General features: G+C 29.4%; 1 protein-coding gene across 16 annotated transcripts in view; it reads left to right on the top strand.

Moving 5' to 3' along the window:
- The window catches only part of GlcAT-P (Glucuronyltransferase P), a 764,160-nt gene that overhangs the window by 741,111 nt on the left and 5,889 nt on the right, over positions 1-17,160 (top strand). For all 16 annotated transcript variants that reach the window (XM_075363549.1, XM_075363541.1, XM_075363537.1 and 13 more), the window contains 3 exons: positions 319-495; positions 3,809-3,922; positions 6,091-6,214. In XM_075363549.1, coding sequence (XP_075219664.1) covers positions 319-495; positions 3,809-3,922; positions 6,091-6,198 — 399 coding nt within the window. In that variant the 3' untranslated portion in view covers positions 6,199-6,214. The remainder of the gene's footprint in view (positions 1-318; positions 496-3,808; positions 3,923-6,090; positions 6,215-17,160) is intronic.

The raw sequence follows: 17,160 nt of genomic DNA, 5'->3' as shown, positions 1-17,160 counted from the left end.
CTTAGTATTCCATTCTAAAGACGTTCACTAAATGTTCTCAGAATTAAAAAAATGTTGATAATATTGAGGTATCTAAAAGGAAAATTAAACATTTTTTTATGAAAATTAGTTTTATTGTGTTAATAAGTTTTGGAGAGATAGGCCATGAGGTGTCTTCTGTTTTTTATTATTGTTAGTAGGTGCATTACAATAACTTCAATAAATTACTGACTTCCAAATGTTTACAACTGCAAATCTATTTGGAAAAAAATGATCTTACTTAGAAATAAAATTATTTTGTTTAGTCTATCATATATATTATTTATTTATTTTTGTTAGATGAGATATACAAGGAAGGTTTCTATGTGGCCAGTGGGATTATGTACCAAATTTGGATTGAGTACACCGATTATTCATAATGGAACATTTTTAGGGTTCTATGATGGTTGGATAGCTGGTCGTAAATTCCCTGTTGACATGGCAGGATTCGCTGTCAGTGTTGAGTTTCTTCATCAGGTGAGTAATACATATATAACTGTTTATAGATTTAATTGTTTAACTATTTAAGGAACAGAAATTTTCACAACAAAAACTTTTTTTTTAAATTGTTTTACTTTGTAGTGAAAGTTTAAATTGTAAATACCTATGTTTACCAAAATTCCACTTCTCTGAAAACAAACTTTAGAAAACCAGTTATGTTGTGTTGTTAGAATACTAATCAAAAGTATAAAATTATGCTTTCATAAATAATAATTATATAGTAATGATATTAAATTCTGCAGCAAAATGGTAATGCCTTTCCAGTTTATCTAAAAGATTGTGAGTTCAAATCATAAATTTCAGAACCTTCTTCAAACTAACCATTTTCACACACAAAAAATTCTGAATTTTTATCAAGCAAAGCTTTAAAGTTATCTGATATTAAATCTTATACAAAAAACCCAAACAGTAATATTATAAATTGCTTATCACCCTTACTGGTTATTGCTACATTACTGTTTGCTATATAATGTTAATTTAAAATAACTATACCAATTCAGGAATTATGAAGTGAACTACCTAACATATTGTACCTTATGTAGAATTGCCTATATATATAACTGAAACACCAGTCACTGAGATAAGAGGGAAATTTTTCGTTGTAGTAATACTAAAAATAGATCATTTTTCTCTCAGGTTCCTTCACAAGGAACCTTTCCATGTTAGATTGCACTGGTTAAAATTAGTTTCTTATTACTGGTAAACAGATATACCTTAGTTTTTGTGATATACCAGTCTGTATTGTACAAGATGTATCTAATAGCACATAAATTATTTGTATTTTTTAGGACCAGATATTTCTAGTTACACGTTTCTGTTCTTTCATTTTTATCTTTAATAAACTATTTTTTCCTTTGATTTGTTTAAAATGCTTTCTTTTCTTTATTTTTTTAATAAATAGTGATTTCCTTTTTAAATATTTATTTTATTTCTTTTACTAAAAATCAAAAATTGGGATGTCAATCAATTAAGCAGAAGATAAAGAAGAATTATAAGAAAATTTCATGAAATTATTATTGAAGTATCAATCCTAACAAATATGAAACGCTGGTCTATCAGAGCCAAATTACAGCAAACCACAAATCCGTCCAATTTGAGTCACAAATAAAATAAAATTAAAAACATTTGTTTGTTTACAAGTATTTATGGTGATTTTCATTTATAATTCAGCTCATGAAGATTCTGTTTCATTATTTGAGAAGATTACCAATTAGAGTTCTGAATATTGATATTTGTTAAATGTTTTACATGATTCTTTTATACTTTCTTTCTGATAAACATATATTTGGAAGGAATGGAAAAAGATTGATTATGTAACAACTATAATTTTTATTTAAATTACTACTGTCAAAATTTGTACTGCATTAATGAAAATATCACAATAAGATGCAAAGCTAATATCATTCAGTGGAAAATGTCAAATTAGTGTATAAACCAATTGTTAAAGTTGAATACAATTATTAGTTTCAGATACCCAATTTTTTTAAAGCTGATTGCTAAAAGATTTGTGTTAAGTGTTAAGTTAACTTCATGTAAACTTCAACTATCTGTCATTTATTTCTAACTTAATGAGTTAGAATTTGAACTCTCTAATTACAGTTTTGGATAGATAAATATACTCTAAAATAAGTTATTTGATTATAACTGTTGCAACTTACAAATTAAAAATCTATAAAAACTAAAATAATTCTTGAATTACACTGCGCTTCTTGTAAATTGTTAGATATGTACACCAGATTATTGCATCCTTTTTTCCTCCCATTCATTTTACTGATGTACAAGACTGCCTTGGATAAAGCCTAAAACAATAAAATTTCTTCCAACATTTACAAGGCAATCTAAAAGAAAATAGTATGATTTAGCTAGTTTTCTTCTCCAATGAGAAAAATGAGGGAATATCATTTTATATTTTTAGCAAATTATATTGCTATATTTGAATGTATAAGAAATTAAACAAATAAAATAAAGAATAAACAAAAAAATAATGTCACATAAAAAAACAAAGGCAGGTTATTAGGTGATGTCAAGATGCAATGCTTCATCTAAAATTACCAAGCAAATGTCTTATTTTTTACTATATTATTATTGCATTAATTTTTTACTGTATTATTTAAATCTCTACATAAAAAAGTGTAATTCTGTTAATATAAAAATGAAATAGATTTGATAATGCTATTTACAACTCTCAAATTTGGACCATGCAGTATGATATCAACTATAATCTAATACAGTTCAAATGAAGTTTATCTTGTAATAAGTTAGTGCTTCATAATGCATTAGTTCTGTATAACCTATGCTTGGAGCAGTTACCACAATATCTGTAAGTAAACATGATATGCACATTTTTTCATTGAGAAAATAATATACACTCTAAACCAGCTTCATTACAACTGCAAATCATTAAGATATATATTTGTATTTTTTTTGTTAACAGTTAGTGTGCATTGTTAGAAAGGTTTTGTATAATGTTCCCTTCAGTGTTATTATTATTAAAAATGTCATTTTCTGATGATTTTTGAAAAAAAGACTGAATTAAAAAATGAAGTTGCAAAATTTCAAGGATATGGTGAACTACTAAAACTTTTAAAAATCATAATACTATATTGGAATTTAATACTGTAACAATGTGCAAAATATTGTGTAGGCCAATAGTTTGCTACTATGAGTAGTTTTTCTTCATTTTTCCCATTCTGCCATGTAAATTCGTAGCTAATATACTCATAAGAAGACAAATTCTTACTCCCATTATTATGCAACAGACACCAACTATACAATGTTTAAATTACGATGAATGTAATTTTTTTAAATGTTTAATGTAATTCAGTATAATAGAAATAATATTAATGTAATGATTAATATAAATTATGAAATTAAATTAATTCTTTTTTAATATACAAAATGCGTTTCTTTAAACATAGTATTTAGTGAAATTATAAACAATCCAACTTCTGATTTGACTAACTGTGACTCATTAAATAAACTTACATACTTAGAATTTGAACTTTATAATAACTGGTTTAGATTTTTATAAATATGTCCAATGATACATGAAATAAAAACTCATTTGATAATAACTTTTGCATCTTGCAAATTAGCAATCTGCAAAAACTCTAGAACAGCAAAATAATGATTTAAAAACAAATTGAGTGTTTAAAAAAATTATTCTTAGGGGATTTTAGCACTGAGCTGTATCATCTATTTCAGAAATCATGAGCCTTCACTGACATTAAATACCTGTTATTCAATTATGTACAAAAGTTTATTTAAAATAAACTTTAATTATTTTCAGAGGCCGAATGCTGCTATGCCATTTAAGCCTGGATTTGAAGAAGATGGATTTTTAAGAAGTTTAGCACCTTTTGCTCCAAAGGAAATTGAATTTAAAGCTGATAATTGTACAAAGGTACAGTATATGTGAAAATATGGTTCTAACATACTGTAGGACCGCATTTTCAAAACTTTTACTGCTGCAATAATCATTTATTTTTGAGTGAATTATATATACCTGAGTTTTGTATGTTTCAAAGATGATGTACACTATGACATAACCTAATATAATCTAATTGTATTATATATATTAATATATCTAGTTGTAGTTGTATTATATAACCTAACTTAATCTAATCTTAACTCACACATCAGTACATTCGAATGGTCAAAATATCATTTTTATCTTGTCATATTTGATCATATAAATCTTCCTAAATGTGACATCATCTCCAAAATGTTCTCAGATGGAACTAATTCTGTAAACAACATTATTGAAATATAATAAAAAGAAATTAACATGACTGTTACCTGTATAAAAGGATTTATTTCATTATGGAATACAGAATATCTACAGTTAAATAAAGGCAAATTACATCATGATAAAGATAATGAACTAGAAAAAACATAATACAGAGTGATTCAAAGAAACGGGAAATTTTGAAAGTTGTGTTGGTAGCCGTGGGCAATTGGTACCACTTGATAAGTGGCGCCAGCCTCTTTAACCTAACCTGCCATTTAGTTGTCATAGATCCTTAGAGTGGTGCGCAACGTGCATTTGTTATCAGAGTGTTTTACAAAAACAATGATAATGTGGAGGGAGCGCGTAGAGAATTTTGCCGTCATTTTAATCTGGGACGGCACAACCCTGTTCCATCAGCACATACAATTAAAACATGGACATCTAATTTTGAGGAAACTGGTTCGGCAATGAAAAAGAAACCACCAGGCCGTGAGCGAACCGTCCGTACACCACCGAATGTTCAAGCTTTACAAGATGCTGCCACACGAAGTCCACATCGATCAATCAGTCGTCTCTCAGCATCTTTACAATTGCATAGTTCAAGTGTTCGAAGAATGCTAGTGAAGGACTTGCAATACCATCCATACAAGTTGCAGATCGTCCAGGAACTGAAACCGAACGATGCAGTTGTGCGAGCACAATTCTGTAATGTAATGCTTCAGAAGATAAATGATAACGAAGAGTTTGTTCACGAACTGTGGATGTCAGAGGAAGCGCATTTCCACTTCAGTGGATTTGTTAACAAGGAAAATTTCAGATACTGGGTACAAGAAAATCCTACGCAGCTACACCAGTGTCTGTTGCACAGCCAGAAAGTGACCGTGTGGAGTGCTATGTCATCTTACGGTGTTATAGGCCCTTTATTTTTAACGGTCTTGCGATTACAGTGACGTCGGCTCGTTATGTAGCCGTGCTTGAAACCTTTGTTGTGGAACAACAAAAGAGATTTCCACCAATTCTAAACACAGCCTGGTTTCAACTAGACGGAGCAGCATTACATACTGCACGAATATCGATGGCAGCTGTATGCCGATTGTTTGGATAACGTGTCATTTCACGAAATGGTGACATTAGATGGCCTCCCAGATCGCCTGATCTCTCAGCTTGCGCTTACTTTTTGTGGGGTCACCTTAAAAGCAAAGTGTTCCACAGTAGACCTGCTACAATGGAAGAACTGAAGGCAAAGATCCGAGAAGCAATTGCGGAAATTCCAGTTACGTCAAACCATGAACAATTTAACGAAGAGACTTCGTGAGTGTTTACGTAGACAAGGAGGTCACCTGGAAGATGTCATCTTTAAAAAATAAACTAAAATGTATGTATCCCAAAATGGCAACATTTGTACAATTACATGAAATAAAATTCATTTTCTAAATAAATTTTTCATTAACGTTATTTAATTTTTTAAATTTCCCGTTTCTTTGAATCATTCTTTATTTAATAAATCAAGACAATATAATGACAGAATTACATGGTGAATAAGAAATAAGTTAATGTCCAGTCAGTACTGTCTTATTCAGGATCCTTATACACCTGTGTATTATTAAAATGTTAATATATAAATATATTCACAACATAATAAGTATTCATATCTAAATTTACTTGAAAAAATTTCTCTGGCTACCACCAAATAATTTCTTTTTACCCAAATTTCTGATAAATTTCTTTCCAGTTTTTTTTAAATTTACAGATGAATAATAAAACCAACGTTTTTATTTCTTAGATGTATAAGTTTATTAATTATAAGTATAATATTGAGATTTTACTAATTAAATTTTCAGATCTTAGTGTGGCATACACAGACAAAGAAAAATGAACCTGCTGTGCAGTTGGACATGACTAAATATAATAACACAAATTTGGTGAAACTAAGAAGCCTCATCGTCTGACCACAGTTAGAACAAGGTATTCTAATATAAATTGACATATAGGACAAAGTTTCTTGCATTTTTGCTGTTAGCGCTAATATTTTTTATTTGCCTTTTTTAACAAATAACATGCAAATCATGCTTGTCCAAAAACAAAGCAGATGTTATGGGTAAATGATGGAGTTATATGAATTTAAGGAGCTGCAAGTTAGTTATGGAACTTACTTGTCTTGAATGGAACATTTCTTGTCAAATAGTCAAGTAATGAATATTTTCATCAAATGATAGTTCTTGTTCCCTTTTTTCTCTAGACATATGCCAAGTGGAATTTCATTTTCAAATGAATACAAAACTTCTGTGACTTACTCCTGTAAGGTATATATTTAATATTTTCCTCCATGACAGAAATTTGGAATTAATATTTAATGATAATAAATTGTTCTAAAATTAAATTTTAAGAGTAAATAACACAGAACTGAAAGATGAACTTGAAAAGTATAAAAATGCTTAAGAAGATGAAGAAAAAAATTTAAATAGATTATTAAAAAATGAAAATTGGATTGCATTAAGGAGAAATGTGCTGAAGGAGAGAAACTTATTACAACAAAGCTAGATTAAGTTTAACGATTAAAATAAATTTTTTTTAGAAAAATAAAATTGACTAAAAATTTGCATTAAAATAAACACTAACAATAGAAAATAATACTTTCTCAGTTCATTACATTTTGATTTTAGAATCTGGTGCCAAATTAAACAATTTACTTTACAATAACTTTGGCTCTGACAAAAAGTCAAATTTAAAAAAGTAGTATTATTTTGCAAATATTTTAATGCCGGTTTTATTGTTTTAAAAATTTTATTTTACATTTTTTAGTTCTACTTTCTTTTTTTTTTAATTTAAGATTTTGATGTACTTATAAAATTTCTACTGATATGAAATAAAGTTAATTACAAGAAACACAAAGACAAAAAACCTGTTTCCTGACAGAAATAAGAAAAGAAATACTGAGAAACAATGTGTATTTACTGTTAATCAGTGTGAAGTTTACTCCTTTATGGAATGGAGAAGACTTTTTTTACACTATATTTGAAGAAATCTTCTTTTCCATTTTCACATGAAAATATTTTGTATTTCAGAATATCAGTTTGTTAATCATTACACTATCAAAATCAAAACTAGCAATGATGATCCAATTTTTTTTTTAAATTCTTAGGTAATATTCATATATATTTATTAAAATAATGTTCACTTAAGTTATAAGGAAAACTGACAATGGGACAACCAGAGGACTTTCACCTACTCAGTAAAAATAAAATTATCAAAATTGGACCTTTGAAAAAGTAAGGTTTGAACACACAAAAAATAAAAAAACATATGAGTCAAATTGAGGACATAGGCATAAACAAAAAATTATAGGTCACTATCAATAGGTTATAATAGTATTGTGCGACAAGAAAGCATGTTTGAATCGTGGTGGGAGCGCTTTCTGGTGAACAAGTGGGGAACTGGCAGTTCAAGGGCTGGATGGTCTAAGGTAAAAATTCAAAGAATATAGAATATTCGAGGTTGGATTTAGCAGAAAAGTTCTAGTACCTTCTGTTCCTTATTTAAGTGCTACAATCAGTGCGAGTGAATCAGTTTTGTGAGTTGATGCATTTGAGCTAGTTCAGACCGCAATCCCATAACAATAGCAATCTAAAATGGATATTAGAAACTTTTTTAGCATGAAAGGTATGTATCTATATTATTTTCATTTGAGTCGATGAGTTGCAAAATCATCTAATTAAAGCAACCTAAAATGTTCAGGAAATTCAAAGACTGTTTTCTTTGTTTGTAATAATAATGATTTTGATGTTGTTGTCTATTATTGAAATTTTAAGAAAAATCATACAATACCAAATAAGGGAATAATAACAAGTATACCTTACTCCAATAATTTTAAATAACAACTGAAAATTGTAATTAGCTACTTCTGCAGCAGTTTTGCTTATTAGATGGTTTTGAATTTTGAAATAGTTGATTTTGCAACAAGCTACTTTTGCTAGTTTTAAATAATAAAACAAATTTGTACAAAATATTAAAGGTTTATTAAAAAAATACCATCATTCAATGATAAAACAACATTAAAAGTTTGATAGCTGAATGAATGTTTCAAAATTCATAATAGTCCAATTTTTGTTGTGATCAAGTTCAATCACTACAAAAGTTGATATGTTAAACAATCTTGACAGAAAAATTTCTAACCTCAAATCAGAATCATGTTCACATTAATTTCATTCTGTACACAGCCACTGCCTGTTAGATTTGACCATTCCACCAGTTTCTTTGTGTTTCTTTTTCTACTTACTCCACTAGTACACTTTTGTATAAATGAAAAAGATTTACTTTTGTAAATTTGAAAAAAATTGGCAATTATATGGTTTTAAAACTCAACTCATATTTAGGTTAAGACCATTTTTCATGAACAAAATATATTTTTTACTGATTTTCAAAACTCTGTAACTTTGTGAAAAATTACTTTAAGGAGACGATAAAAAAGACATTTTTAAGCTTGAAGTTTCTACTAGAGAGTCCGTTCAGAAGCTTAAATTCTTAGTTGCTTTAACTTTTTGGGAAGTGTAGTAGTAGTTGATTATTTTCTTTTAGGGTGACAGAAGAGAAAGCAACCCGATAAAAGTAGCAGCAAAAGTGATAATGACGGAAAAGAGAAATTGAAGCAGAATGTTGGTGAAAAAGCAGGTGGATCTTTGCTATCATCTGGTTCTTGTGTACAGGATCAAACATATTTTGAAAATGATGTGGGTCACTAGCTTGGACGTTCGTTTAGAATGGCCTCATCTCAATAAATGGAAGTTTTAAAGAACTGTTGGTCACCAACTCCAAATTATGACTTTGCTAAGGATGCTGTGCAATCAAAAAGAAAATTCAAATACAGCTGGTTGGTGGATTATGCTGTTTGGCTGGCATATTCCTAGAAATTAAAGGGCGCATTGTGCATTTACTTTGTGTTGTTTCCACCAACTAATGTGGATGGTGTTTTGGGTTCTTTCATAGCTAGGCCCTTTGTTCACTATAAAGATATGCATGAATTCGTGAAATCTAACATGTCATCTCAGTGGCACAAATCGGCGGACATAGCAGAAAAATGTTTTGTTGAAAGTATACCCATTGATGTGCAGCTGTTTCTGTCCACCAACAAGAAATAGAAGCCAACAAGAAAATTTTTGCATCAATAATTTCGACTGTGTTGTTTTGTGTACACATGACCTACTTCTGCAGGTAGAGATAATCATGAAGGTGATTTTGAAGACTTGATCAAATGCAAAATTGTCACTGGTAACCACATTTTAAAAGGGAACATAGAAAAGGGTGCAAAAAATTCCAATTACTTGTCACCACAGATTCAAAATGAAATAATCAGCCTATGTGGCAACGTCATTAGAGACGACATCATATACTGATGTAAAGAAAACAAATGATTACAGTATCCTGGCAGACAAGAGCAGTAACATATCAGGGAAAGAGCAACTTTCCATTGGGATTAGATTTTTTGATGAAGAAAAGATGATAGTTTGTGAGGAATTTCTAGGTTTTATAAAGTTGAGTGACGTGGATGCAAAATCTGTAGCATCTGTAATTAACAACTTTGTAGAAAAGGTAGACCTTGATCCAGAAAAATGCATCAGACAAGGATATGATAGGTGTTCCAGTATTACAGGAAAGGATGATAGTACCCAGAAAATTGTTTGAGAAAAGTATAAGAGAATGTTTTACTTTTACTGTGCTAGTCACAAACTGAACTTAGTTGTAAATGACTTAAACAAAATAGCAGTGATACGAAATAAGGTCTCAACAATAAAAGAAATAATAAGATTTTTCTGAGAATTTGCGCTTCATCAAAAATGCATACTGACTATAACAATGCTCTATGAAACCCATTAGTCTCAAAAATATAAAAGTATTGCCACATTCAAGAAGCATGTGCAAATCGTTATGGTGCTTGAAAAACTATCAACATAAAGTAACAATGCAACAAGAAAAGCTGCTTTTCAAATGCATTGCGCTGCTACAAAATCAGAATTCATTGTTAATCTTTGTCTCACAGCAAAATATTTGACAGTCCTGCAACCGGTGGTAAATACTATTCAGTTAACAAGTAAGGACTTACTTCAATGTGCAAATCACTTAAAGAAAATCACAGACATCATGACAAAACACTGGAAATGCGGTTGTTGAAAGTGAAAGTGCTATAGTAGAGGCTGAAATAATTGCCGAGCATCTTGGAACAGATTTCAATATGCCACGAGTCATAATTCAGCAGAAACATCAAGCAAATCCACCAGCACAGACTCTAGTGAGTTTTGGAGAAGATCACTAATTATTCTGTACATAGATTCATTAATAATGTCTCTGGAACAGTGTTTTGTGAGGAAAACTTGCCCTCATTCTCATTGCCTATGTTCCACCCTCATGTAATGATTAATATGATGTATGAGGATTTTAAAAAAAACTACAAGTTTTTGTAGTTACTACAATCTAAATGATTTCCTCAGTGAAACTGAACTTTGGTACAACCAATGGAAAGGAAAATGTGCCAAATGCCGAACTGAAGAAGATAGAATTAGCTGCACTAGTTAAAGAAACCCAATTGTTCTACCCATCCATAAAATGGTTCTATTTATTTCACTTGCACAGACCTGCACATATACTATCAAAAGATCCTTCAGCATCTTACACAAGGTAAAAACTTGATTACAATCAACAATGATAGAAAATCAGCTTGTTGGTCTTTGTATGATGAGTGTGCATAAAAAGAGGATTCTGGAAACTAAAAATAAATTTGAGAAAGACATTTTTTCAAGATTTAACCAGAACTCTTGTAGGTTAGTGCTGAAATAAGATTTAGATAGATTTAAATAGCATTTCAACTAATTACTTTTAGCGTTTTCAAATGTTCAAATAAAACCATTTTTTAACAAAAAACGTTATCTTATTTTTGCCCCCTGGAGAAAATCCTGACTATGACTATGATGAGGACCTACTTTTATTCAAATTGGTAAAAAATAAGTGAAAGTTTTGATGAAATCAAGCTAAAGCACATTAATATCAGAGCTGTATGCCTGTTAACATGAGCCAAATAACAAGTAGACACCTGATAACAAACAATTAGTAAGATTCTACAGAACTACAGTGAGGTGGTGTATAAGAAGAATGATTTCAAAGATTTTAAAGCACACCTACATGGAGATCAAGATTTATTTGAACCCTATTAGATTTAAATAATAAAATGGTCATAAAAATAAATTTTATAGTGTCTAAATTACTGTGTTTGGACCAAGTAGGGCTCACAAGGCTACAGTGTTCACCATCTATACCATTCTTACCCGCAGCAGATTTGATGAAATCTACTTAAGAAAAAGGAATCAAAAAGTACATCACTCTGGTCAAATGATTGATAACAAAAGTAGATTTTATTTGAAGCTGCATATCTTAGTATATTTATATATCTTGAATGCATATTGCTACCAGTGGGAGAAAAATTGTAGAATACTTAGCTTCAACATTTTTATGTAGTTTCGTGTTGCACTGTGATGCAATTTCATTGCTACTATTTATTATATTATTTATTAATTATGTTGTAATAAGCTTTTTTAAAACATTAAAAGTATTTTTACAGCCCTGCAAAGCTGAATCATATACAATCCACTGTTTCATAACAGAAAGGGATTAATTTCTTGCTTTACACTATCTGTCTCAGACTTTATTATAAATGTAATGTATGCAAAGCACCCAAGGTACAAGAGGCACCAGTTAGAGTTGCATTCTCACAGAAAAGTGATGTTCACTTCACCAGTCTATTGGTAAACAGAAAAAAGACATCACTTAAGGGACCAAATGTCACCTGTATTTCAATGGGATTGACATGCTGATTTGCAACTACACAATTATCTCAAAGAAGACAATGAGAATCTGCTTCACTCCTCATCGCTTTCCCTAGTAAAAACATGGCATGTGATGCTTATTATTTTTTGAAGATGACTAAGTCATATTTGAGAGTAACTTGTAACTGAGGTTAGATCACTTACAATGATTCCAGTTGTGGCACTTAATATACATAAATACTTTTGAATACATAATTATGCAGTTTACACATAAATTAACAGACAAATAGATTTGGCAAGACTGCTCTACAAAACTATGGCTCCTGAAATAAACCACCTGTTCTGCCAATGTGATTATATTTTTCCATACTCAATACAGATGAATTCATGCTTATGCCTTTCCTCAGAAATTTAGGAGCTGAGTGAAGTTGGTAGTAATCTGGAAAGAACTATGAATTAGACCCTTCAAAATTCCTCCATTTAAAACTTGTAATCCTCATCATTCCTGATTATAACTGATACAGTTAATTTAAAAGCTTAGTTAACTCTCTACGCCCAGATAAGTGATGTTGCATAGCGTAATCACATTCATTTTTTTTTTTTTAGTTTATTTGTAAATAATATAAAATATTAACGTAAATACTCATTGTAAAACACTAGAATAGTATATTTTATCCTTAATTAACTCTGTGGAATTATAAGTAATAATGAATACTCTTTGTGATAGATAAAGACTGTTTACATTTTTACTTAACATTTCCTCCAGTAAATTTTTTTAATAGCATATAATTTTATGTGTATATTTCTTGTACTACTTTCATTGACCATAACTATTTTTTTCAGAGTTCAAATCGAACTCCGTTTTTCATCAAACTGATTCATCAGTAATACTTATAGGTATGGTGTTAACAGCAAATCTGATTGTATGCTTGCAATTAAATGATATTCATCCAGAGTGAAATGACAAAAACTGACTATGAGAGCATATAAAATTAATAGCCATACATCATGCAGGGCTAATCATATTACCTTGCAGCTTAAAATAAAAACAGTAATTCTCAATGATTATTTTAAAAAGTAAAATTTGCTATACCCAAGATGTTGATGGATTTATTGACAATTAGTCAGCATATGTTTTAAGGTACATTAATTTTGTAGTTAACACATATTACATGGTGAACATAATACATACTATTGTTTTAAAATATATGGTATTGAGGAAGTTATCTATTAGCTAATCAGACCTAATAAACTCAGGACTAATATAAAATCCAGTGACAGATCCAGGAAGAGGACCATGAGTAACACACCCCAACAACAAAAAGATTCTAAAATCAGGCATAACTATTTCATTTAATCAATTTTCATAACCTAATATTTTCACTGTTTTTTTATTTAAATTTTTATGTGCTGACTGCTATTGTCATTAATCACATATAAGTCCTTGATGTCTTGCATTGGTGGGCTGACTTCAACCAGTAAGGCTTAAATTTAGCGATTCATTATTTATTAAATGTGATCTTGACCATTTGCAAATTATCCTTACTTTACAACTTTTTATGTTTCAAGAAGCTATTCTATATACAATCTAATCAGTCCCAGACTTGACTGTCTTCTTGTTAAGATTTTCATTAAAAGTCCATATTTACCCATAAGTATAACTTAAAAGTAACTCAAAAATTAAGTAAAACTTAATTCTTTAACTACTTTAAAGTAAATTTAAAATTCAATGTCTACTCATATGTTGGTATTTGAAGGAGAATGTATATTTGAACCCTTCTCACAGGTTGTTATTATAATCAGTTGGTTTCCTTTGCAGTGACTTAAGACCAGAACAATTACTGGACAACTTTTAACATAATATATTATTGTTCACATCTGCAGATTAAAAGGGAATTCTATACTACTATGATTATGAATTGATGCATTTGGCATGTACTTTTACAAACATTACTTGTTTATTTTTTATTTTGCTTAGCTAAATTCACATACCAACTTTCATTTAGCTTTCCTTTTTATTTTAAAGTTTTCCCATTTTTTAATTTTTTCGGAGTATTTTTCTCTTCTTGTGCACATTTCGCTCCTCCTTTTTAAGGAGGGGGTTTATTCTAGAATTCTTTTATGTTTTTTCTCTACTTTTAATATCTTAGTTGTATTAAGAATATTTCAGTTTGTTCATTGATAACAAAGCTAAGAAAGGTAGATAAATGTACTCAATAAAAAAAGTATGACAATTTTTGTAAAAAATGTATATATTTTAAAAATAATTGTTCATATAGTTTTCATTGGGTTGTGTTTCCCAGTCTGCTTCAGTTTTTGTAGGTGAATAGATTTCCCCACATTGTTATAATAAAAATAATAATAATTGTCTTCTTTCTTAAAGTAATAAAAACAATTTTATTAATATTTTTAATTTTTTTTCAATGAAAATTGTATTGTAATAAATGACGGCAGATATAGTCCTCAGTTTAAGTTTTATTAGTCTATGATGAAGGTTTATTTCAGTAAATCAGTTAATTGACAAGTTTCAATCATGAAATAAAAATAAAAGTAGCATTCTCCATCCATAAGTTTTTATGGTGTGTAGTGTACACCATGCACTTGGTAATGATAATAATAGCTCTGTCTGGTCTCTAGCAGTAGACAAATATGGTAGTTAGAAATAAAAGCACAGAAATGCCTAATGGTATTTGAGATTAGTGCTTTGAAAGTAATATTAAAATTTGTATTAATAAAATATGATATATGATGGGTACTACTTTATTAAAACAAATTTCCTATCTGTATTTTATACAATCATTTGAACATTTTTTATTGCCAAATTTGTATTCTATGACAATTGTTTAAAATAATGAGATAAATTGTTAACTATATTATTTCCTTTTCAAAAACTAAAGTGAATTGTAGATTTTATTATAATTTATATTTTATTAGAAATTAGCAATGAACATTTTTCAAATACATATGTAAAAAATTTATATGTATATATACTCATATCCGTTGAAAATCCTGGATGTGCCACTGGCTTAACAAATATTATCCAAGCTTTGTATATTAATTGATTTCAGTGTTGGTGTGCCTCCTGGATTCAATTTTAAATATGAATGGAAATATTTCACCAAGAGGTTCTGTTCTTATGACACATGAACAACTTATAAGATTCATTATTCTATGTATAATTACTAAATAACTGATAAAAAATTGTTTTGAAAATTCCCTGACCCATATTACTGTTTCAAATGCTACAAAATCTAGAGAGATATAAATAAACTATTTTATATTACAAACTACAAAATTCAAACTAATATACAGTGCTTCATACATCAATAAATAGAGTACAAATAACAAAAATCTAAACAAAACCTTGATTCTTGGCTGTACAAGCATAATGGCTTCTCATTTTACATGGTTTTGATTTTATGCAGTCAAATATTTAGGGAACATGTATTCATTAATACACAAGAAAAAAATGCTTATACTAGGCAGGAAGAAATACCGTATTTATAAGAAATACCGAAATAACTATTTTTTATTAACATTATAAGAAAAATTTTAAGTTTTTCTCAATTACTGCTCCGCACAACTCAAAAATGATTAAACAGTTAACATTAAGAAAGTGTTAAAAGAATTTTTCTATTGCTGATAACATTCTGAACATAAAACAATTACTAGAGGATTGTATAACTAGAGGTGGTAAAAATAAAAGAAACTTACATTACATTGCGAAAAAACTGAACAGTTACCAGGCCAAGGGTTTGGTGATTAATGAAGCATAAGAGTTGGAAAACATACTAATGCCAGATGCTGAATTTGATGATCAGGATATTATAGACTGACAGAAGGTGAATTTGATTATGAAAATGATAAAACAAATGAAATGGGTGGTGATATTTTATGTAAACTGTCATTAAAGCCATAAGATAAAGTTTTCATGATGGCTGAACAGATCATTTCACATGAAGACCACATTAAAAGATATATAAGGGAAGTGGAGATTGCTTTGGTTCTGTTCAAAGAAGAAAAAAGATTTTTGTAGAATAAGCAATGATAAACAGATTTTTTAGACAATAACTTTTAATTTGCATATTTCTCTTATTTTTAATATAATAAAAAAATAAGTTTTAATTTTTTAAATTATATTTTATTTATTACCTATTTTCAGTGAACAGGTATAAAAGTACACTCTTATAATTAATTTCTTACTTTATTGCAGCACTACACCGAACTATGAATTTTTGTTCTATACATTCCTATAGCATCAACAAATTTCCTCCATCCTTTACATTCCATTAACACAGCTCTTCTTACATCCTATCCTCTATTTCCTTCTTCTTCTGTTACTTTTTCCCTTGTACTAGACCTTTTGAACAAAATTATCTTTGACATTCTTGTACATTCCATTCTGTACATGTTCCCCATCAATCAAGTTCTTTGAGATACAATAAATCCTACAATGTCCCTCCTATTAATTAAAATATTAAGTTTGGTGTTTGTCCATAGACCTCACTCTTTACCCTCATTCACTGGTCTAGAAATTTTTGCACCCCATTCCTCTCAAATCTCCTCAGGGTTTCTTTGTCTGCCACAAGCAGTGTCCCTATTACTGAACCATACAACCGGCCTCACCAACCTTTCATACATTTTCATTTTTTGTTACTCGAGATACAAATCTCTTTTTAAAACACTTCTGGTTACTATACAACATTCTACTTCCTGTTTGTATCCATTCCTTAATGGTATTGTAAAGTTCATTTTAAAGATCACATATTTAATATTTTTTATTCCCTGAAACCTTTTTATGCCAACTAAAATTCTTGAGGAACTCTTCTTGCTCAAGTAGTAAATACCAAAATGTAATTTGTTTTCCAATCATTCACCACAAGTCCTACTATTTCTACTGCTTTTCCAGTTACATTATACACTTTATTAACAATGGACTGGTTTCCAGCAATCACATTTGCAAAGACACTTATTTGGTATAATTGGTAAGAATTATAAAAAATACTCTTTTCATTATCAAACTTCTCTAAAATACTATGTAATATTGTAATACATTTCAGAGGCAATTTTCCATCAGAACCTAATTCAGACTTTGTACTT

Source organism: Lycorma delicatula, chromosome 4 (assembly GCF_047948215.1).
Source record: "Lycorma delicatula isolate Av1 chromosome 4, ASM4794821v1, whole genome shotgun sequence".
Lineage (NCBI taxonomy): Eukaryota > Metazoa > Arthropoda > Insecta > Hemiptera > Fulgoridae > Lycorma > Lycorma delicatula.
The sequence above is the reverse complement of the archived record's forward strand: the minus strand, read 5'-3'. Positions and strand labels throughout refer to the sequence as shown.